The sequence below is a fragment of the Salmo salar genome, chromosome ssa02 (genome assembly GCF_905237065.1).
Source record: "Salmo salar chromosome ssa02, Ssal_v3.1, whole genome shotgun sequence".
Classification (NCBI taxonomy): Eukaryota; Metazoa; Chordata; class Actinopteri; order Salmoniformes; family Salmonidae; genus Salmo; species Salmo salar.
In genome coordinates this window covers 55,700,679-55,722,899 of record NC_059443.1, presented here as the reverse complement: position 1 = coordinate 55,722,899, position 22,221 = coordinate 55,700,679, and the positions used below count along the sequence as shown (strand labels likewise).

Sequence of the window (22,221 nt, the reverse complement as noted above, 5' to 3'; positions counted from 1 at the left end):
TCTCTCATCGCTGGCCTCTCTCTCTCTCTCATCGCTGGCCTCTCTCTCTCTCATCGCTGGCCTCTCTCTCTCTCATCGCTGGCCTCTCTCTCTCTCTCATCGCTGGCCTCTCTCTCTCTCTCATCGCTGGCCTCTCTCTCTCTCTCTCATCGCTGGCCTCTCTCTCTCTCTCTCATCGCTGGCCTCTCTCTCTCTCTCTCATCGCTGGCCTCTCTCTCTCTCTCTCATCGCTGGCCTCTCTCTCTCTCTCTCATCGCTGGCCTCTCTCTCTCTCTCTCATCGCTGGCCTCTCTCTCTCTCTCATCGCTGGCCTCTCTCTCTCTCTCATCGCTGGCCTCTCTCTCTCTCTCTCATCGCTGGCCCTCTCTCTCTCTCTCACCGCTGGCCTCTCTCTCTCTCTCTCATCGCTGGCCTCTCCCTCTCTCTCATCGCTGGCCTCTCTCTCTCTCTCTCATCGCTGGCCTCTCCCTCTCTCTCATCGCTGTCCTCTCTCTCCCTCATCTCTGGCCTCTCTCTCTCTCTCTCTCTCTCTCTCATCTCTGGCCTCTCTCTCTCTCATCTCTGGCCTCTCTCTCTCTCTCTCTCTCTCTCTCTCTCTCATCTCTGGCCTCTCGCTCTCTCATCTCTGGCCTCTCGCCCTCTCATCTCTGGCCTCTCGCCCTCTCATCTCTGGCCTCTCGCCCTCTCATCTCTGGCCTCTCGCCCTCTCATCTCTGGCCTCTCGCTCTCTCATCTCTGGCCTCTCGCTCTCTCATCTCTGGCCTCTCGCTCTCTCATCTCTGGCCTCTCTCTCTCTCTCATCTCTGGCCTCTCTCTCTCTCATCTCTGGCCTCTCTCTCTCTCATCTCTGGCCTCTCTCTCTCATCTCTGGCCTCTCTCTCTCTCATCTCTGGCCTCTCTCTCTCTCATCTCTGGCCTCTCTCTCTCTCATCTCTGGCCTCTCTCTCTCATCTCTGGCCTCTCTCTCTCATCTCTGGCCTCTCTCTCTCATCTCTGGCCTCTCTCTCTCATCTCTGGCCTCTCTCTCTCATCTCTGGCCTCTCTCTCTCATCTCTGGCCTCTCTCTCTCATCTCTGGCCTCTCTCTCTCATCTCTGGCCTCTCTCTCTCATCTCTGGCCTCTCTCTCGCTCTCATCTCTGGCCTCTCTTGCTCTCATCGCTGGCCTCTCTCTCGCTCTCTCATCGCTGGCCTCTCTCTCTCTCTCATCGCTGGCCTCTCTCTCTCTCTCATCGCTGGCCTCTCTCTCTCATCGCTGGCCTCTCTCTCTCTCATCGCTGGCCTCTCTCTCTCATCGCTGGCCTCTCTCTCTCTCATCGCTGGCCTCTCTCTCTCTCATCGCTGGCCTCTCTCTCTCACTCGCTGGCCTCTCTCTCTCATCGCTGGCCTCTCTCTCTCTCTCTCTCATCGCTGGCCTCTCTCTCTCTCATCGCTGGCCTCTCTCTCTCTCATCGCTGGCCTCTCTCTCTCTCATCGCTGGCCTCTCTCTCTCTCTCGCTGGCCTCTCTCTCTCTCATCGCTGGCCTCTCTCTCTCTCATCGCTGGCCTCTCTCTCTCTCATCGCTGGCCTCTCTCTCTCTCATCGCTGGCCTCTCTCTCTCTCATCGCTGGCCTCTCTCTCTCTCATCGCTGGCCTCTCTCTCTCTCATCGCTGGCCTCTCTCTCTCTCATCGCTGGCCTCTCTCTCTCTCATCGCTGGCCTCTCTCTCTCTCATCGCTGGCCTCTCTCTCTCTCTCATCGCTGGCCTCTCTCTCTCTCTCTCATCGCTGGCCTCTCTCTCTCTCTCTCTCTCATCTCTGGCCTTCTCTCTCTCATCTCTGGCCTTCTCTGGCCTTCTCTCGCTCATCTCTGGCCTTCTCTCGCTCATCTCTGGCCTTCTCTCGCTCATCTCTGGCCTTCTCTCGCTCATCTCTGGCCTTCTCTCGCTCATCTCTGGCCTTCTCTCGCTCATCTCTGGCCTTCTCTCGCTCATCTCTGGCCTTCTCTCGCTCATCTCTGGCCTTCTCTCGCTCATCTCTGGCCTTCTCTCGCTCAACGCTGGCCTCTCTCCCTCTCTCAACGCTGGCCTCTCTCCCTCTCTCAACGCTGGCCTCTCTCCCTCTCTCAACGCTGGCCTCTCTCCCTCTCTCAACGCTGGCCTCTCTCCCTCTCTCAACGCTGGCCTCTCTCCCTGTCTCAACGCTGGCCTCTCTCCCTGTCTCAACGCTGGCCTCTCTCCCTGTCTCAACGCTGGCCTCTCTCCCTGTCTCAACGCTGGCCTCTCTCCCTGTCTCAACGCTGGCCTCTCTCCCTGTCTCAACGCTGGCCTCTCTCCCTGTCTCAACGCTGGCCTCTCTCCCTGTCTCAACGCTGGCCTCTCTCCCTGTCTCAACGCTGGCCTCTCTCCCTGTCTCAACGCTGGCCTCTCTCCCTCTCTCAACGCTGGCCTCTCTCCCTCTCTCAACGCTGGCCTCTCTCCCTCTCTCAACGCTGGCCTCTCTCCCTCTCTCAACGCTGGCCTCTCTCCCTCTCTCAACGCTGGCCTCTCTCCCTCCCTCAACGCTGGCCTCTCTCCCTCCCTCAACGCTGGCCTCTCTCCCTCTCTCAACGCTGGCCTCTCTCCCTCTCTTCTCTCCTTCTCCCTCTCATCGCTGTCTTCTCTCTCTCTCCCTCTCATCGCTGTCTTCTCTCTCTCTCCCTCTCATCGCTGGCCTCTCTCTCTCTCTCTCTCTCATCTCTGGCCTCTCGCTGGCCTCCCCCTCAACGCTGGCCTCTCCCTCTCTCCATCGCTGGCCTCTCTCTCTCTCTCCATCTCTGGCCTCTCTCTCTCTCTCCATCTCTGGCCTCTCTCTCTCTCTCCATCTCTGGCCTCTCTCTCTCTCTCCATCTCTGGCCTCTCTCTCTCTCCATCTCTGGCCTCTCTCTCTCTCTCCATCTCTGGCCTCTCACTCTCTCTCCATCTCTGGCCTCTCACTCTCTCTCCATCTCTGGCCTCTCACTCTCTCTCCATCTCTGGCCTCTCACTCTCTCTCCATCTCTGGCCTCTCACTCTCTCTCCATCTCTGGCCTCTCACTCTGTCCATCTCTCTCTCACTCTGTCCATCTCTCTCTCACTCTGTCCATCTCTCTCTCACTCTGTCCATCTCTCTCTCACTCTGTCCATCTCTCTCTCACTCTGTCCATCTCTCTCTCACTCTGTCCATCTCTCTCTCACTCTGTCCATCTCTCTCTCACTCTGTCCATCTCTCTCTCACTCTGTCCATCTCTCTCTCACTCTGTCCATCTCTCTCTCACTCTGTCCATCTCTCTCTCACTCTGTCCATCTCTCTCTCACTCTGTCCATCTCTCTCTCACTCTGTCCATCTCTCTCTCACTCTGTCCATCTCTCTCTCACTGTCCATCTCTCTCTCACTCTGTCCATCTCTCTCTCACTCTGTCCATCTCTCTCTCACTCTGTCCATCTCTCTCTCACTCTGTCCATCTCTCTCTCACTCTGTCCATCTCTCTCTCACTCTGTCCATCTCTCTCTCACTCTGTCCATCTCTCTCTCACTCTGTCCATCTCTCTCTCACTCTGTCCATCTCTCTCTCACTCTGTCCATCTCTCTCTCACTCTGTCCATCTCTCTCTCACTCTGTCCATCTCTCTCACTCTGTCCATCTCTCTCACTCTGTCCATCTCTCTCACTCTGTCCATCTCTGTCACTCTGTCCATCTCTGTCACTCTGTCCATCTCTCTCACTCTGTCCATCTCTCTCACTCACTCTCTGCATTATATGGGGTACTTGACACACACCTTCATTTTAAAGCGAGGAACTGGGCCCAGAATCACAAAACACTTCTTATGCAAAAACGTAAGCTTCTTAAGAAAAAAACAAGAGGTTCATAAGATAGTTTGTAAGTGCAGTTCCTCAACATCTTAAGATTCTATGATTTTCTTAGTAGGTTCAAATATCTTCCAACAAATCTTCTTAATAAGACGTGTGTTGCTAGGCAACCGCTTTAGCTAGCTATCTACAGTGCCTTGCGAAAGTATTCGGCCCCCTTGAACTTTTCGACCTTTTGCCACATTTCCTTGAACTTTGACCTTTTGCCACATTTCAGGCTTCAAACAAAGATATAAAACTGTAATTCTTTGTGAAGAATCAACAACAAGTGGGACACAATTATGAAGTGGAACGAAATTTATTGGATATTTCAAACTTTTTTAACAAATAAAAAACGGAAAAATTGGCAGTGCAAAATTATTCAGCCCCTTTACTTTCAGTGCAGCAAACTCTCTCCAGAAGTTCAGTGAGGATCTCTGAATAATCCAATGTTGACCTAAATGACTAATGATGATAAATAGAATCCACCTGTGTGTAATCAAGTCTCTGTATAAATGCACCTGCTCTGTGATAGTCTCAGAGGTCCTTTTAAAGCGCAGAGAGCATCATGAAGAACAAGGAACACACCAGGCAGGTCCAAGATACTGTTGTGGAGAAATTTAAAGCCGGATTTGGATACAAAAAGATTTCCCAAGCTTTAAACATCCCAAGGAGCACTGTGCAAGCGATAATATTGAAATGGAAGGGGTATCAGACCACTGCAAATCTACGAAGACCCGGCCGTCCCTCTAAACTTTCAGCTCATACAAGGAGAAGACTGATCAGAGATGCAGCCAAGTGGCCCATGATCACTCTGGATGAACTGCAGAGATCTACAGCTGAGGTGGGAGACTCTGTCCATAGGACAACAATCAGTCGTATACTGCACAAATCTGGCCTTTATGGAAGAGAGGCAAGAAGAAAGCCATTTCTTAAAGATATCCATGAAAAGTGTAATTTAAAGTTTGCCACTAGCCACCTGGGAGACACACCAAACATGTGAAAGAAGGTGCTCTGGTCAGATGAAACCAAAATCGAACTTTTTGGCAACAATGCAAAACGTTATGTTTGGCGTAAAAGCAACACAGCTCATCACCCTGAACACACCATCCCCTCTGTCAAACATGGTGGTGGCAGCATCATGGTTTGGGCCTGCTTTTCTTCAGCAGGGGCAGGGAAGATGGTTAAAATTGATGGGAAGATGGATGGAGCCAAATACAGGACCATTCTGGAAGAAAACCTGATGGAGTCTGCAAAAGACCTGAGACTGGGACGGAGATTTGTCTTCCAACAAGACAATGATCCAAAACATAAAGCAAAATCTACAATGGAATGGTTCACAAATAAACATATCCAGGTGTTAGAATGGCCAAGTCAAAGTCCAGACCTGAATCCAATCGAGAATCTGTGGAAAGAACTGAAAACTGCTGTTCACAAACGCTCTCCATCCAACCTCACTGAGCTCGAGCTGTTTTGCAAGGAGGAATGGGCAAAAATTTCAGTCTCTCGATGTGCAAAACTGATAGAGACATACCCCAAGCGACTTACAGCTGTAATCGCAGCAAAAGGTGGCGCTACAAAGTATTAACTTAACCTCTTGGGGCTAGGTGGGACGCTAGCGTGCCACCCGTGGTGCACTCCATCAACAGCAGGTGCATTTCAAGAGCGGCAAATTTGAATCCAAATAAATGTCAAAATTCAAATTTTTCAAAAATACAACTATGTTACACCATTTGAAAGATAAACATCTCCTTAATCTAACCACGTTTTACGATTTCAAAAAGGTTTTACGGCGAAAGCATAAATTTAGAGTATGTTAGGACAGTACATTTACAAGAGTTGTGTGTAATGTTTTGTCAAGTCAAAGACAGGGTCACCAAAACCATAAAACCAGCTAAAATGATGCACTAACCTTTTACAATCTCCATCAGATGACACTCCTAGGACATTATGTTAGACAATGCATGCATTTTTAGTTCTATCAAGTTGATATTTATATCCAAAAACAGCGTTTTACTATGGCATTGATGTTGAGGAAATCGTTTCCCTCCAATAACCGGCAGTCAAGTCAGCGTCACAAATTAAATAATTAAAATTAGAAAACATTGGTAAAATATTATATTGTCATTTAAAGAATTATAGATTTACATCTTTTGAACGCAATCAACTTGCCAGATTTAAAAATAACCTTACTGGGAAATCACACTTTGCAATAATCTGAGCACTGCGCCCGGACAAATACGGCGTTGCGATACAGACTAGACGTCATGTTGGGGAGATCTAAAATCGAAAATACTATGTAAATAATCCATTACCTTTGATTCTCTTCATCAGATGTCACTTCCAGGTATCACAGGTCCATAACGAATGTAGTTTTGTTCAAAAAAGCTCATCATTTATGTCCAAAAATCTCCGTCTCGTTAGCACATGATGTAAGCCAGCCGGACTTCTCGTCATGAACGAGGGGAAAAAATATATTTCCGTTCGTTCAAACATGTCAAACGTTGTATAGCATAAATCATTAGGGCCTTTTTAACCAGAACATGAATAATATTCAAGGTGGACGAATGCATACTCTTTTATAACGTATTGGAACGAGGGTACCCAACATGAACTAGCGCGCCAGGTGTCTAATGGGACATCAACGTTCCATGGCTCTTGTTCGGTCAGATCTCCCTCCAGAAGACTCAAAACACTTTGTAAAGGCTGGTGACATCTAGTGGAAGCAATAGGAAGTGCCAAAATATTCCTAAACCCCTGTGTTTTTCAATGGGATAGGTTTAAAGTCAATACAACACATCAGGTATCCACTTCCTGTCAGAAAATGTCTCAGGGTTTTGCCTGCCAAATGAGTTCTGTTATACTCACAGACACCATTCAAACAGTTTTGGAAACTTTAGAGTGTTTTCTATCCATATATAATAAGTATATGCATATTCTAGTTACTGGGTAGGATTAGTAACCAGATTAAATCGGGTACATTTTTTTTTATCCAGACGTGCAAATGCTGCCCCCTAGACCCAACAGGTTAAGGGGGCTGAATAATTTTGCACGCCCAATATTTCAGTTTTTTATTTGTTAAAAAAAGTTTGAAATATCCAATAAATTTCGTTCCACTTCATGATTGTGTCCCACTTGTTGATTCTTCACAAAAAATTACAGTTTTATATCTTTATGTTTGAAGCCTGAAATGTGGCAAAAGGTCGAAAAGTTCAAGGGGGCCGAATACTTTCGCAAGGCACTGTATCTAGCTAGCAATGGCAATCATGTTAGCATATTTCTTAGTGAGATTACTGTTCTAAAACATGTTCTTGGGTTTAAAATAATCAATACTGAAACTTTTAGATGAAGTTTGTGAGGGAATTAAACATGTTCAATTGTTATCATGAGCTTTTTCTCTCACTGCCCTGAGTTTAAGACAAGGGTTCAGATATCTTGGAACTAAGAACATTTCCAAGAATCACATTTCTTCTTAACTTTTTGCTTAAGGAGAAACATAAGAAATAGCACAAGAACATTTCCAAGAACCTTTGAGGAATAGCAACTTCGCTTAACTTTCTTCTTAAGTCTATAGTTAAGGAAAAAATGGCAGTTAAGAAGAAATTTCTTCTTAAGAAGGTTTTGTGAATCTGGTCCCTGAAGAGGAGGGAACTGATCAAACTAGTTAAGTAATAAATATACATTTTTAAATTGTGGTTTGCGTTGGTGTCTGGGTTCTCCGAAGTTCCTGGTGATGCGCTCAAATACCCAATTCTCTTCAGGCATTGTAAGTGTGTGCATGGGTACACTCACACAAGGTTTGTGTGTGTGTGTGTGTGTGTGTGTGTGTGTGTGTGTGTGTGTGTGTGTGTGTGTGTGTGTGTGTAAGCCAGAGTGGATGCAGACCCTGGTCTCACCACTCAGCCACAGCAGCTGCCTGGCCTCTAGAGAGAGAGGTTGCCCTGCTAGGCTGCTGGCAACAGATGTTCTCTGTCCCAGTGTGTATGTGTGCCCTGCATTTCACCCATGTGAGGTGAGTGAAATACAGCGCAAACTGACTATTCACTGTCCCTCAGGTCCTCGAAATCCTAAAGGAGCCACTGAACCCTCAATCTGTTAGTTGTTACACACACACACACAGCCACCGAGTGCATGTCCCAAAGGTGTGTGTGTACGTCCCAAAGGTGTGTGTGTACGTCCCAAAGGTGTGTGTGTACGTCCCAAAGGTGTGTGTGTACGTCCCAAAGGTGTGTGTGTACGTCCCAAAGGTGTGTGTGTACGTCCCAAAGGTGTGTGTGTACATCCCAAAGGTGTGTGTGTACATCCCAAAGGTGTGCGTGTACATCCCAAAGGTGTGTGTGTACGTCTGAAAGTTGTGTATTCCTTCCCTCTCACCTCAGGTATGGGGTCGGACAGCAGGCTGTAGAGCTTCTCGTGGGCACTGTCCCTGACACCACACCAGCGGGCCGAGTCAAAGTTCTGCCAGATGCGTCCCAGGCAGATGGCCACCCACTGACGAAGCAGGGGGTGAGGGTCAGAGAGCTGCTCCAGGCAGATGGCTATCAAGTTCCCCTGCAGACAGGCCTCCTGGGGGGAGGACGAGAAAGGAGTTGGGAGGCCATGTCAGTAATTCACACACACACACGTCCACACAGTTTCCTTTGATGAGACCCTGTAGGATGTACACACACTTTATGACTTGGCTTTAAGCTGAGCTTCACATCTGGAAGTCTATGGGCAAAACCTCCAGGGAACTAACCTCTACCTCCCACTGTGAACATGAAGGGTCGACGTCTAAAGCTTGACAGCTAAGAGTTCGTCACCTTTTATGTGGGGTTGTACTGGTTCCTGTGGCTATGAAAAGCCACCATTTGAAAGCCTATACCTATTTTGGCAGACTATCTGCATTGTGGCAGTGTCAAACTATCCTCCATCAGACAACTAGAGCAGTTCAGGGATTTGTGTACAAGTTGTAACAATGGTTTAACAACGTTTTAACGTGATCACACCGTAGCTGAGCCCGACCAGTAGGAGTACTATCACTCTTAACCCCTGAAGCTTAGACCACATGTTCCAACCAATCCACCAGCGGCACGTCTCTGTAATGTTGGAGCTCATCTATTATTAACACAGAGCCAATGGGAGATGGAGAACATTAAGTAAACACAGACAGACAGAGACAGACAGAGACAGACAGAGACAGACAGAGACAGACAGAGACAGACAGAGACAGAGACAGAGACAGACAGAGACAGACAGACAGGACAGACAGACAGGACAGACAGACAGGACAGACAGACAGGACAGACAGACAGGACAGACAGGACAGACAGGACAGACAGGACAGACAGGACAGACAGGGCGAGCGAGCGAGCGAGGAGGGAGAGAGAGAGAGAGAAAGGAGGGAGGGAGGGAGGGAGGGAGGGGAGAGGGGAGAGAGAGATAGAGAGGAGGGAAGAGAGAGCGCAAACGACAGAGCGACTGACAGAAAGACCGACAGAGAGAGAGAGAGAGAGAGAGAGAGAGAGAGAGGGGGTTTGTAAGTCTATGTGGATCTATGATAGACTCAATTAAACACTAAAACCCACGTGAAGAGGTCTGGAGCAGTTTCTGGGAATAAATGAGGAGTATATGGTGACAGTTGCCATGATAAAGTGTTGTCAGGAGAGAGAGCAGAATGGGAGGAAATGTTGAAAATATGACTTTACTCTACTGAGAGTTGGGGAGAATTAATGAGTGTGTCTGTTGAAGGGATTTTAATCAATGTGGGGCTTGCTTTATAATAGCGTCATCTTTAAAGTGATTTCTTCATCGAATAATTTACCACATTCTCCCCTAACGCACACGCACACGCACACGCACACACACACACACCTGGCCGGTGGTGTAGCTGTTGACAATCACAGCCAGGATGAAGACAGCCATGGTGCGGTGCTCAGCCTGAAACAGAAAACACAAGAAACACAGTCAACTGCCATGTATCAACTCAGTTCCCCAACACCTCATTCATTACTGGGAGCTATGGATCATAGCACACAACATGTTTGAGTAAGTAGAAGTTGTCACTAACCACTGATACAGGGTCAGATATATTCTCAGCTATAATGGAAAAGGTTATGATCGGAGGTAAGGGCAATCCGATTCTAGATCTATGGTTAAGGGTAACATCTGGGTCACACCCATGGGTGCCCTGTGGCGCTTTCAGTTCTCATGCTCTGATTGGGTGATACTCACAGGCATGTAGGGGTCGGCCAGGACAGACAGGAAGTACTTGTGCCCGTTGTCCTTTACCAGGTCTGCCTGACACGACTAGAGAGCGAGAGAGGAGAAAGAAACAATCCAGTAAGTTAGTCTAGTCATATTTATAACCAAGGTTAAAGACTTAGGTGTTGTTATTCAATAATGTCTAGGCTAAGTCACACTACTAAACGGAAAGAGAAAAAAAATTACTTCTCTTCCTGTTCCTTTGATTATTCTTAACCATAGACTAAACACTGTGACAACTCGGGTGTCTGGATGCTGAAGAATCACTAGAATACTACGACTGTCCTACTACCTTAGGGTTATACGGTTAGTTCTACCATGTAAGTAAGAATATGCTTTGTGTAAGTGAGTTTTAGGGTGGCCATTTTGATCAACAGCTAAAATGTGCCCAAAGGGCAATGTTCTTTGTGTTACGGATAACCTAGTACGCGAGTGTGTACTATAAACACGCCTACCACATACTTATGCCACGGCCTCTACGAACATTACCCAATATTGATATCCAATCGCTAGCTAAATACTTAAGTTGGTTGAGGATTGACTAAAATAAGTAGCACAAATCAAATCTTATTGGTCACATACACGTGTTTAGCAGATGTTATTGCGGGTGTAGAGAAATGCTTGTGCTTCTAGTTCCGACAGGGCAGCCATATCTAACAAGTAATATGAAACAATTTCACAACATAAACCCAATACACACAACTCTAAGTAAAGGTAAGGAATTAAGAATATCTAAATATATGGATGAGCAATGTCAGAGCGGCATAGACTAAGATACAGTAGGATAGAATACAGTATATACATATGAGATGAGTAACGCAAGATATGTAAACATTATTAGTGACTAGTGTTCCATTTCTTAAAGTGGTCTGTGTGTGTAGGCTGCAGCCTCTCACAACTCAATCCCCTGATCACCAATCTCCTGATCACCAATCTCCTGATCACCAATCTCCTGATCACCAATCTCCTGATCACCAATCTCCTGATCACCAATCTCCTGATCACCAATCTCCTGATCACCAATCTCCTGATCACCAATCTCCTGATGATGATTACTCCACAATAACGTCAACTGATGTTAAACTGAATGACTGACATTAACTGACTGAATGGGTTCAGATAGACATATTTTCTGCTTTTATCTGGGACTGTTATAGACTAAGGCAATCGTGTCTCTGTACAGCCACACAGAGCTGCTCCATGTGATAGATACAACTTGACTGTCCCTATATAGACACATATCAGCTATTCTGTAGGGAGAGTGAAATTGGTTTAAAATAAAGTGCAACAATTAAAATGTAGCTTGCTATGATGGTAGGAGTTTGGTATGGGTTGGTTATTGTAATGGTGTACAGTGAGTGTGTGGGATGCATGTGTAGATGTGCTAGTGTGTATGTATGTGTGTTACTAACGCTGTCCACAGCCAGGATTTTAGCCCAGATGAAGACCAGCAGGGGCCGGAGCTCCCGCGCAGAGCTCTGTAGCAGCTTCAACACGTAGGGGAAGATCCCTACTGAGAGGGCCTGAACACACACAAGAGATATTATTCACTTTAAAGTTCAAACCCAAAGAAATCACAACTGGCTTTAAGTATTGTGTGTTTTTAGCAACACCTGTATAATAATAAAAAGACTCAGAGGCCCCTAAGGCCTTAAATCTGTGTCTATTTATTTTAAATATACCACCCCTTCCCTAATTGGAGTAAACTAATGGACGACAAGACTTAGGCTTCTACTTCCAGCTTATACATACAGTACTATATACATTTTACAGACAAAGTATATTTTACAAGAGTTATCTTTTGTTTGTTTTTAGTCCCATCCTTCAGCTACCCTCAACCCCTCCCATCTATCTCTGAACACCATCCAGTTCTGATTTCTATTAGACTTCTTCTTTTAACTATGCTGTGAGGTTTGACAAAAGTTCTGAACCTACATACATTTTACGGACACAGTATCTTTGACATGAGTTATCTTATTTTTCATGTCTACTAGTTGATATAGATTGTTTCTCACCAGACAGTAGATGAGTGCTTGTTTATCTACAATAATCATCTCTCTGTGCTAGCTAACCTTGTATTTAGGCTATGTGTTTGTGTATTGGTAGACAAGAACGCTGTATAGTTTCTCACCAGACTGACGGCCCAGGGCCCCAGGTCCAGGAAGCGGCCGAGCAGGTCCAGCGCTCTCAGCCTGTGAACCTGACTCAAGAGGACCTGAAAGAGACCAGGGAAGGGGCAGAGGTCAATACTGTGGTGCGTTCAACGTGTTTAGTGGCATCGCGAGCAAAAGGAGAGCTGGAACAGGTGGCTCACACCACTAGCCAATATGCTGGCACTGGCGGTTGTTTGTCTCGCTCTCCCTCTCTGTGTGTGTGTGTGTGTGTGTGTGTGTGTGTGTGTGTGTACGTGTGTGAGAGTTTTGGCTGCTTCAGGTGCACATACCTTATTAGCATAATAGGTCTGTGTGTAATGAGGTGAATATGAATACATGTGTATGGCTGTGTTCCCATCAGTGGAGGCTGGTGGGAGAAGCTATAGGAGGACGGGCTCATTGTACTGGCTGGAATGGAATCAATGGAACGGTATCAAACAGATCAAACACATAGAAACCACACGTTTGACTCCATTCCAGCCATTACAATGAGCCCGTCCTCCTATAGCTCCTCCCACCAGCCTCCACTGGTTCCCTGCGGTATATGACATTGCATTTGTAAGCATGTGGGTGGGGTGTTATGGTAACAGATTGTGTGTGTTTTTGGCACGCCAGCACCACCAGGACCGGACGTTGGCGTGTCCCCATGCGACCGCGTTGTGGGCGAGAGGACATGTGCGCACGGAGGGGGAGCGGATTCCTCACGGCCCACCCCCCCGACCAACCCATACACACTGCTATTTCTATCATGGCTTTGTGTATTATTAGAGCAGTGTGACCTCAACCCAACGACCGTGAGGGAACGCAGGAGGAGACCGGGGTCGGACCGTGCCAGGGCTACCCCTCAACCCTCCAGGGGAACACCTGGGAAAGGAGAGCCTGGGAATTTGTGGTCTGTCTGTATTCAGCGAGTTAAGAACGGTTTGAATCGGAGGGATGAAAAAGTATACTTCTGAATGATGGTATTATATAAACAGCCACTAATGACACACACACACAGAATAGCAAAGTCACTCATCAATCTTGTCCCAACTGCTGAGACAAGTGACAGTGACTAATCAGCATCATAAGTGGGCACGCACGCACGCACGCACGCACACCACACACACCTAACAGAGCAAGACCAGCTCAAATGACAGAGTAATCTGCTCTTTCATTGTCCTGTCAAAGCGTGTGGGTTATCATCAGGGAGTGAATCAACCAGTACCGGTACGTACAGATGTTCAATCTGCAGCCACCCACTGATACACTGTCATAATGATTGAATGGGCTTTGTGAGAGTGTCTCTCCTCAAACTCCAACCCTTCTGAGCTAGCAGTCGTAGGACATCACAATGACATCGTCATCTTTCTCAATCCTTTTGTTTCAATGGGAAGTCTGTTACTACAAGAGGCATTCTCTGTCTGACCCCTCCTCTCTTTTACTTATTTTCCCAAAGCTCCTTATCAATAGATTACACACAATCACACGCTATATATCGCTGAGAACGCAATGTCACAGCTTTATATATTACAGATCAACGCAAGATTGTCTGTTCTACCGTGTATGTGTGTGTGTGTGTGTAAGAGCTTACGTGGGTGTGTACAAAGCTCTAAATGCGCACACCCACTAACACACCCGCTTCCGCACCCACCCAACAAAAAAGAAAACCGCTCCACACTATCCCTTCCCTATGGTTCTCCCAGACCGTCTCCTGGTTTTTATTTGCCTTTCTTTCCCCCGTGGACGTGTGAGGGAAGGCTGCAGCTCACTGCTCTGCTGAGTCAGGGGGAAATGACCACGCTGAGTACCGCATGGAGCCGTACAGCATAGGGGCTAGGCCAGCACAACAACACATGGGGCTACTGCTGCTGTGAAGTGCCACTTTAAAGAAAACATAGCCTGACATAAAGGGCGTTAGGGAGAGGGTGATGGAAGGAGAGAGAGAGCAGCGAGAACTAGAGAGAGAGAGTGCAAGGAGCTAGCGAGGCAGATAAATGCATTATTGGTGGAGATAGAGAGCAGGCCATGATTTAACTGAGCCAGGCTTACAGACAGCACAGCAACCGCTTGACATTTTAAGGGCAACTCCGCCACGCCACTTTAAACATTTGGAATGTTATTATAATTGTATATTTTTGCAGTGGTCACGATTTAAAAATACATATAGGGTAATTACAGGGGAAGACATATTGTTCCCAAACTGAGATTTAAACAACGATGGAGAATCCTCCTGGATTATCAACCCCATCACTCACCATCGTACAGAACGAGTCCCCGGCTGCGCCTCACAACAGGACAGGCTGAAATGCGCCCATTAGAATTTTGATTACAACAAGCGCATAGGCTCCAGTTGTTTTAACGGAATAGTCTAAAATGTTTTGTCAGCTCAGATTTACACAAGAGGCTTCGTTCTTTAAATGTATTATATAAATATATATATATTTTATGCATTCATTCAGGATGACAGCGCGGACCGAACCAAGGTCCCCGTAACAAACAGTTTGATACGAATACGCGTACCGTTACACCAATATTATGACGTATTTAGTGATGTCCTACACAGTTTTAGTGTAATTTTATGACTTCATGTCTATTGACTTCTGTGATGTTTTCAAGTAGGATCCCTGAGATGACTAATACATTAAATTAAATCATAGTCAGCTTTCTATATAACCAGTCTTTAGTTTTCTGATCATATTGGAACTCCCTGGTTTATGTTGCTCTGGTTGTCTTTGTCTAATAACATCTATAAATATTTTAAATAGATGCTCAAAAATCTATAATGACATTTAGTCAGCTTATGACAATACTTTTCTGTTGTTCAAGGCTCAAACTCTCATGATTCCATTCTGCAAAACCACTCCCACCGTCACCGATGAAGTTGCAGCTCCCATTGCGTTGTTTCCAATTAAGCACTAACGCTTCGAACACACCGACTGCGTCATTGCGTTTCGATACACCAGAAGTACATTCATTTCCAATTTAACGCTGCGTTTGCCTTGCAGCATTGCGTTGCAGTGCGTTCTGTGTAAATCGAACGTATGCATGAAATTGTATGCGTAGACTTGACAGAAAGTAGCAAAATGTGAATGTTGAATTTTTGTTGCACACATATCCAGTAAAAAAAAAAGTGGGATTACATAATAAAAACAGTTTGACTGGAAAATTTTACATTTTTTTAATTCATTTATTTGCCAAGTATATTATTTATTCGATGACATCCACAAATTAATTGTGAGAGCCTATAATATAATGTCCCTCCAAAATGCAGTTTTGGAGTGAAATGCAATAATAAATAGTCAAGATAGCAGAGTCGGCTCTTTCAACAATGAGACCAACGTTGAGGAAGTTGGGCCGGGACCAGCCCCGCCGAAAGCGCAGGTCTGTGTGGGTCCAGAGATGGTTAAAGTCCCGAAAGCAGGCAGGGGAGTTCCACCGTCTCATTCAAGAGCTTCGACTGCTTGGAGAGGAATTCCGAAGTTACTTTCGTCTGAACCTAAGCCAGTTCGATCACCTGCTTCAGATGGTTGGAGCCAGGATCATCCGGATGGATACCAACTACCGGGAGTCCATCAGCCCAGTTGAACGCCTGGCGATTTGTCACCGGTAAGCTACATTCTAGTACATTTTTAAAGCCTTTGATACCATAATTGATTGATATTTGATACATTGTTTTTATGTGCAACCTAGCCAGCTAAAGGGCTCTCTAGTTAATAGTCCCTATTTGACATCAGATGTACTTTTACAGAATGTTCATTAGGACTATAACTTTTCCCAAAGTTGGTTTAGAATCCTTTTTTAATTATGCAATGTTACCAAATGAAAAGAAAATTGGGGTGCATTCTGCTCTGATGAAGGTAGACTAGTCTTCTCCAGGACCCATTGTTGTGGGTCACGTTAACTAGCCACATCTGGCACATGCCCACTACTAAACCGACCTGGCAATCCTACTATCGTGGACACTTGTCTCCAAGCAGCATTTTTTGTGTTTATGTCCCTGTAGCTGTCAGCAGTTGTGTCAAAAAGACACGGTTTTGAGGATACTGCGAAAATGATTCTCTCCTCCATGTGTCCAACCGCATGTGACCGTCTGCAAAAGATACCTGCATCAGTATAGTTGCCTAGCTGCGCAAAATGTTACGTAGCAGTGATGCAATGACGCAATCGGTGTGTTCAAAGCGTAAGGCATGAGGGGCCAATACTCCGCGATGCGTCATGCATAAGAACAGCCCTTAGCCTTGGTATATTGGCCATCTACCACAAACCCCTGAGGTGCCTTATTGCTATTATAAACTGGTTACCAACGTAATTCGAGCAGTAAAAATAGATGTTTGTCATACCCGTGGTATACCACTGCTGTCAGCCAAATCAGCATTCAGGACTCGAACCACCCAGTTTATAATAAGCCTATATTTTAGAAGAATTAATTGTAAACGTCATACTTTTTATTAGTTCCAAACAGCCTATAGTGTTGTTCGATGGTTGCTTGGACAGTCGCTAAGGTATTTAGTTATTGTTGAAAACACTAGATGCAGCAGGGTTAGCTACTTAGCTAGCTAGCATTGCTTATGTGAGCGCCAAAGGAAAAGGCTTCAATCATGAGAGACCAGGATGTGTAGTGATTTGCCTGTAAATTTCATAATAAATGTTGTGTTCTAACAGGCCTAACATTTACATGTTGTTTGGACTGTTGTTTAAGATTAAACTTGGCTGTTATTGTTGCAAACCCTATTATTTCGGAAGTAGCAGTCGGGCTAGCTAGCAGGCTAGCAAACCATCAGATCCAGTAACTTATTGTTAGGATTCGTTAGCATCTAAATTCAAATGATTTGTGAATGTAATGCAGTTAATTGATGACAATGACATTCAGCATTATATAGGGCATTGACTAGAATGTAGTGAAATACTGTCTAAATTCAAGAGGGCGCTACTTAATGTCTAAACTAGGCTGTCAAAGTTAGCGCATTAATAACGCGCTAATGTGTAACATTTTTAATGCATAGATTTTTTTTGGACACCATTAACGCATTTTCTTAGTTTGATTTGTGTGGAGATTTTTTTCTGGACATGTCAAACACAGCCCACCAAACGCTGCAGAAAACCAAACGCTGCAAAACACCAACCTCACATGGCCACAGCACTAACCCAAGGTTTAAGGACCTGAAGAGCCTTCCCAGACCTGAGAGGGGTGAGGTGTGGGCTTTGGTCAGCAACTAGCTGAAGGAAGAGAAGCCTGCACAGCACCCTGATAAAGCAACATATTCAGAGCCACCAAAGAAGAAAGCTGCCCTCTTGCTCAGTTCTTCTGAGTGTGATGAAGAGGAGGAGTCCATTGAGAAATGTGTGGAGCGTTACAAAGCAGAGTATGGAGGACTGTCCACTATAGTGGTGGTCACAGCATGCAGGGGCACACAACAGGCTGGCCTGCATTGTACGAAGGTACCTGGCAACGCCTGCCACATCAGAACCGTGTGAGAGGTTGTAATCACTCTCTGGGCATATCGTACAGAAGAAGAGAGTAGCTTTATCATCTCAAAATGTCAACAGGCGTGTTTGTCTAAGCAACTGGCTCAGTGAAAAGAAATAAGGACGACTGAAGTGTATGGTCACAGGTTTATGTTCTGTGGAATTCATGACATTGTTGGACAGGTTTATGCTGTTTGTTCTTGGTATCCATAGTACAAGTTATTTTTTTATAGCCAACCCTCCAATCAGCAATTGGGAGAACAATAATTTGGATTGGCTAAAGCGTTAACAGTGTGTGTGTGGCCTACTGGGAGAATTAGTAAGTTACAGGAATTTTGTATTTCTTAACTTGTTTATGGTGAATATGCCATTAAGAAAATTGTGATACATAATATTTTTGGTGTTTCAGTCCCTACACACCTACAACTCAATACACAGCTTTTGTTTTTAAATGGAAAAATCTTTATTTTGCACCAAAAGTAACATTTGCGATTAACTACGGAATTTAATGTGATTAATTGCAATTCATTATTTTAATCGTTTGACAGCCCTAGTCGAAACCTAGTTCTCTTTAGCCAATGTCATTACGAATCACATAACCTTAATATGCTTACTGATTAAATAAGAACGTTAGTTTGTTGGAACCGTTGCTAGTTTAGATCTTCCATATTTCGGCATTGGGAGGTGGTAAGATTAGGAGTCGTTTCCACACTTCAGACCAATCAAATTCAACTTGATACCCTTGTTATTTTCATCTCCAGATCCGTGACTTTCTATTCCTCAAAACCCAGTCATTCAACGTTGAAAGAGGCCATTTCTATGGCGATTTAAAGAGAAAGACTCATAAAACTGAAACATTTTTTCGGGGAGGGTAGATATTTTACTGCCGTTGGTGTGTGTGTGTGTGTGTGTGTGTCTGTGTGTGTGTCTGTGTGTGTGTACCTGCAGTACGATGGGGAGCTGTTCGGGGGGGTTCCTGTTCTCCACTCCCATGGTCAGCCACACCTGGAACGCTGTCAGCTGCTCTGCAAAGAACGGACTGTGCTATTGGGATGAAACACAAACACAATCGTTTTAATAAATCTATGATGAATATACATACAGTACATTGATACTGAGCTCACTCACACAGAGTACATACAAAAGCATGTGGACACACCTTCAAATGAGTGGAGTCGACTATTTCAGCCACACCTGTTGCTGATAGGTATATAAAATCGAGTACACGGCCATGCGATCTCCATAGACAAACAGTGGCAGTAGAATGGCCTTACTGAAGAGCTCAGTGACTTTCAATGTGGCACCGTCATAGGATGTCACCTTTCTAACAAGTCAGTTCGTCAAATGTCTGCCCTGTTAGAGCTGACCAGATCAACTGTAAGTGCTGTTATTGTGAAGTGGAAAAGTCTAGGAGCAACAACAGCTCAGCCGCAAAGTGGTAGACCACACAAGCTGTCCTTGGTTGCAACACTGACTACTGAGTTCCAAATTGCCTCTGGAAGCAACGTCAGCACAAGAACTGTTCGTCTGGAGCTTCCTGAAATCGGTTTCCATGGCCGTGCCCCCGCACACAAGCCTAAGATCACCATGCACAATATCAAGCGCCGGGTGGACTGGTGTAAAGCTCACCAATATTGGACTATGGAGCAGTGGAAATGTGTACTCTGGAGTGATGAATCACACTTCACCATCTGGCACTCCAACAGAAAAATCTGGTCTGGGGCTGTATTTTATGATTTGGGCTAGACCCCTTAGTTCCAGTGAAGGGAACTCTTAACACTACAGCATACAATGACATTCTAGACGATCTTGTGCTTCCAACTTGGTGGCAACAGTTTGGGGAAGGCCCTTTCCTGTTTCAGCATGACAATGCCCCTGTGAACAAAGCAAGGTCCATACAGAAATGGTTTGTCGAGATCGGTGTGGAAGAACTTGACTGGCCTGCACGGAGCCCTGACTTCAACCCCATCGAACACCTTTGGGATGAATTGGAACGGCGACTGCGAGCAAGACCTAATTGCCCAACCTAACTAATACTCTCATGGCTGAATGGAAGCAAGTACCCACAGAAATGTTCCAACATCTAGTGGAAAGCCTTCCCAGAAGAGTGGAGGCTGTTACAGCAGCAAAGGGGAGACCAATTCCATATTAACGCACTTGATTTTGGAATGAGATGTTCGACGAGGAAGTGTCCAAATACTTTTGGTCACGTAGTGTATCTTGACCTGCATACAAACACAGCCGTGACCTCTCAAACACACAACTCAAAAATAGCATTATCCATTTAAAAGTTAGAGCTAGAACAACACACACACACACACACACACACACACACACACACACACACACATTAGGCTTAATGCATTGATAATGAACTGTACACACAGTACCATACATCTCATTGTAGAATGAGTTTAATGAGTTTTATAACAATGTGATTTATTTAGGTTTTGTGTGTAAGTTATACAAGCATGTGCACGGCAAATCAGCACGTCGATGTCAACAATGCAACATGCAGACACTAGTCATGAAACTAATGCAGCACACCTCCTCTCTATGACACACACACCCCCCGATCAACTGAACAGAGCCAACTCTTATACCGATCTGTCTATTACATAACACCCTTACATAAGGAAGCCTCTATTGTAGCCTTGACTCCTACCAGCTGCAGTAGTGTGTGAACGCGTGCCACTTCTTTATGTACCAGCCTTCTGTTCCCTGCTTCCCTTCAGCCCCACAGAGCAGTCATGACAATTTGAGTCTGCTGCTATTAACTGCACCATGACCAGTTTCATCATCATCGTCCCCTTAATATAGCAGAGGAAGTTACAACAGAGGCTCTCTCGCTGACGAGAGTAGAAGGAAATTAATTGGTGAATAATCAAAGCACCACCGCTATGCTCTCACACAATTACATGCTCACACACAAGGAGCGAACACGCACGCACACACACGAGGAGCGAACACGCACGCACACACACGAGGTAGCGAACACGCACGCACACACACACGAGGAGCAAGCACGCGCGCACACACACACGAGGAGCAAGCACGCGCGCACACACACACACACACGAGGAGGAAGCACGCATACGCGCACACACACGAGGAGCAAGCACGCGCACACACACACACACACACGAGGAGCAAGCGCGCGCACGCACGCACACACACACACACACACACACACACACACACACACACGAGGAGCGAACATGCGCACGCACGCGGAGCGAGCACGTGCGCACACACACGAGGAGCGAGCACACACGAGGAGCGAGCACACACGAGGAGCGAGCACACACGAGGAGCGAGCACACACGAGGAGCGAGCACACACGAGGAGCGTGCGCTCACACACACACACACACACACACACAAGGAGCGAGCACACACACACAAACTAACAGAGTTCAGAGAGTTTCTCTGAATGAACTCAGAGAGGGTGAACAAGTCTCTTATCTCTCAAAAGGCAGACGGAGAGAGGGGGGAACATTTGTAGAGGACCCAGGTGGGTCAATTATAGTGCCATTAAGCATGCGGGGGCGAAGGAAGAGAGGGAAGAGAATGGAGAGAGAGAGAGAGAGAGGGAAGAGGGATGTTCTCTCAGAAGTGGTAGAGAAGAGGCACACCTCAACAGGCCAGGTGGAGAACTGATAGGACTGCAGACTCAGAGGGAGGGAGTCGCGCTCTGTAGAGATTCATTCAACTTTTTCCATACAAACTTTTGCAATGGGAGTGCATTGCTCTCTGCTTGATATGGTGTCTGAAAAGAATTTCATAGCTATGTTTTTTGAGGAGATATGAAGGAAGAGAGAGACAATTGAAAGAGGGAATAAGAGGGAGGGAGGAAGACAGGGATGTCAAACAAATTTCGCCGGCGGGCTGCATTCGTTCTTCACCGGGGTCCGGAGGGCTGCACTGAAATGTTATATTTTCTTGCCATGGGCCTTATGTTTGACAACACTGGAGTAAGAGTTCGAGCGCGAGTGGGAAATAGACCGAGGGAGAGTGGGAAATGGACCGAGGGAGAGTGGGAAATGGACCGAGGGAGAGTGGGAAATGGACCGAGGGAGAGTGGGAAATGGACCGAGGGAGAGCGGGAAATGGACCGAGGGAGAGTGGGAAATGGACCGAGGGAGAGCGGGAAATGGACCGAGGGAGAGCGGGAAATGGACCGAGGGAGAGTGGGAAATGGACCGAGGGAGAGCGGGAAATGGACCGAGGGAGAGCGGGAAATGGACCGAGGGAGAGCGGGAAATGGACCGAGGGAGAGCGGGAAATGGACCGAGGGAGAGTGGGAAATAGATCGAGGGAGTTCAAGTAAAGACGGCATAGATAGAGTGAGGAAAAGAGATGGGAGAGTTCAGAAGATGACGGTAGACGGCGTAAGGAGCCCTTACACAACCCCTGGTAATAATCGTATGTTTTCACAATCAGATTTTCTACCCCTGCCTGGCCCAGGGTTTTCCCCCAGAGAGATTGGGAATTCAATATTATAATTGCAGTGGATTATTACACCATAACGGGATG

At 46.2% G+C, this 22,221-nt stretch overlaps 1 protein-coding gene across 7 annotated transcripts in view; it reads right to left on the bottom strand.

Moving 5' to 3' along the window:
- LOC106588110 (regulatory-associated protein of mTOR) overlaps nucleotides 1–22,221 on the bottom strand; it is a 218,903-nt gene that overhangs the window by 54,244 nt on the left and 142,438 nt on the right. For all 7 annotated transcript variants that reach the window (XM_014176787.2, XM_014176794.2, XM_014176814.2 and 4 more), the window contains 6 exons: nucleotides 18,629–18,730; nucleotides 12,217–12,300; nucleotides 11,498–11,608; nucleotides 10,056–10,130; nucleotides 9,696–9,761; nucleotides 8,217–8,408 (listed from right to left, as the gene is read on the bottom strand). In XM_014176787.2, the coding sequence (XP_014032262.1) occupies nucleotides 8,217–8,408; nucleotides 9,696–9,761; nucleotides 10,056–10,130; nucleotides 11,498–11,608; nucleotides 12,217–12,300; nucleotides 18,629–18,730 (630 nt within the window). The remainder of the gene's footprint in view (nucleotides 1–8,216; nucleotides 8,409–9,695; nucleotides 9,762–10,055; nucleotides 10,131–11,497; nucleotides 11,609–12,216; nucleotides 12,301–18,628; nucleotides 18,731–22,221) is intronic.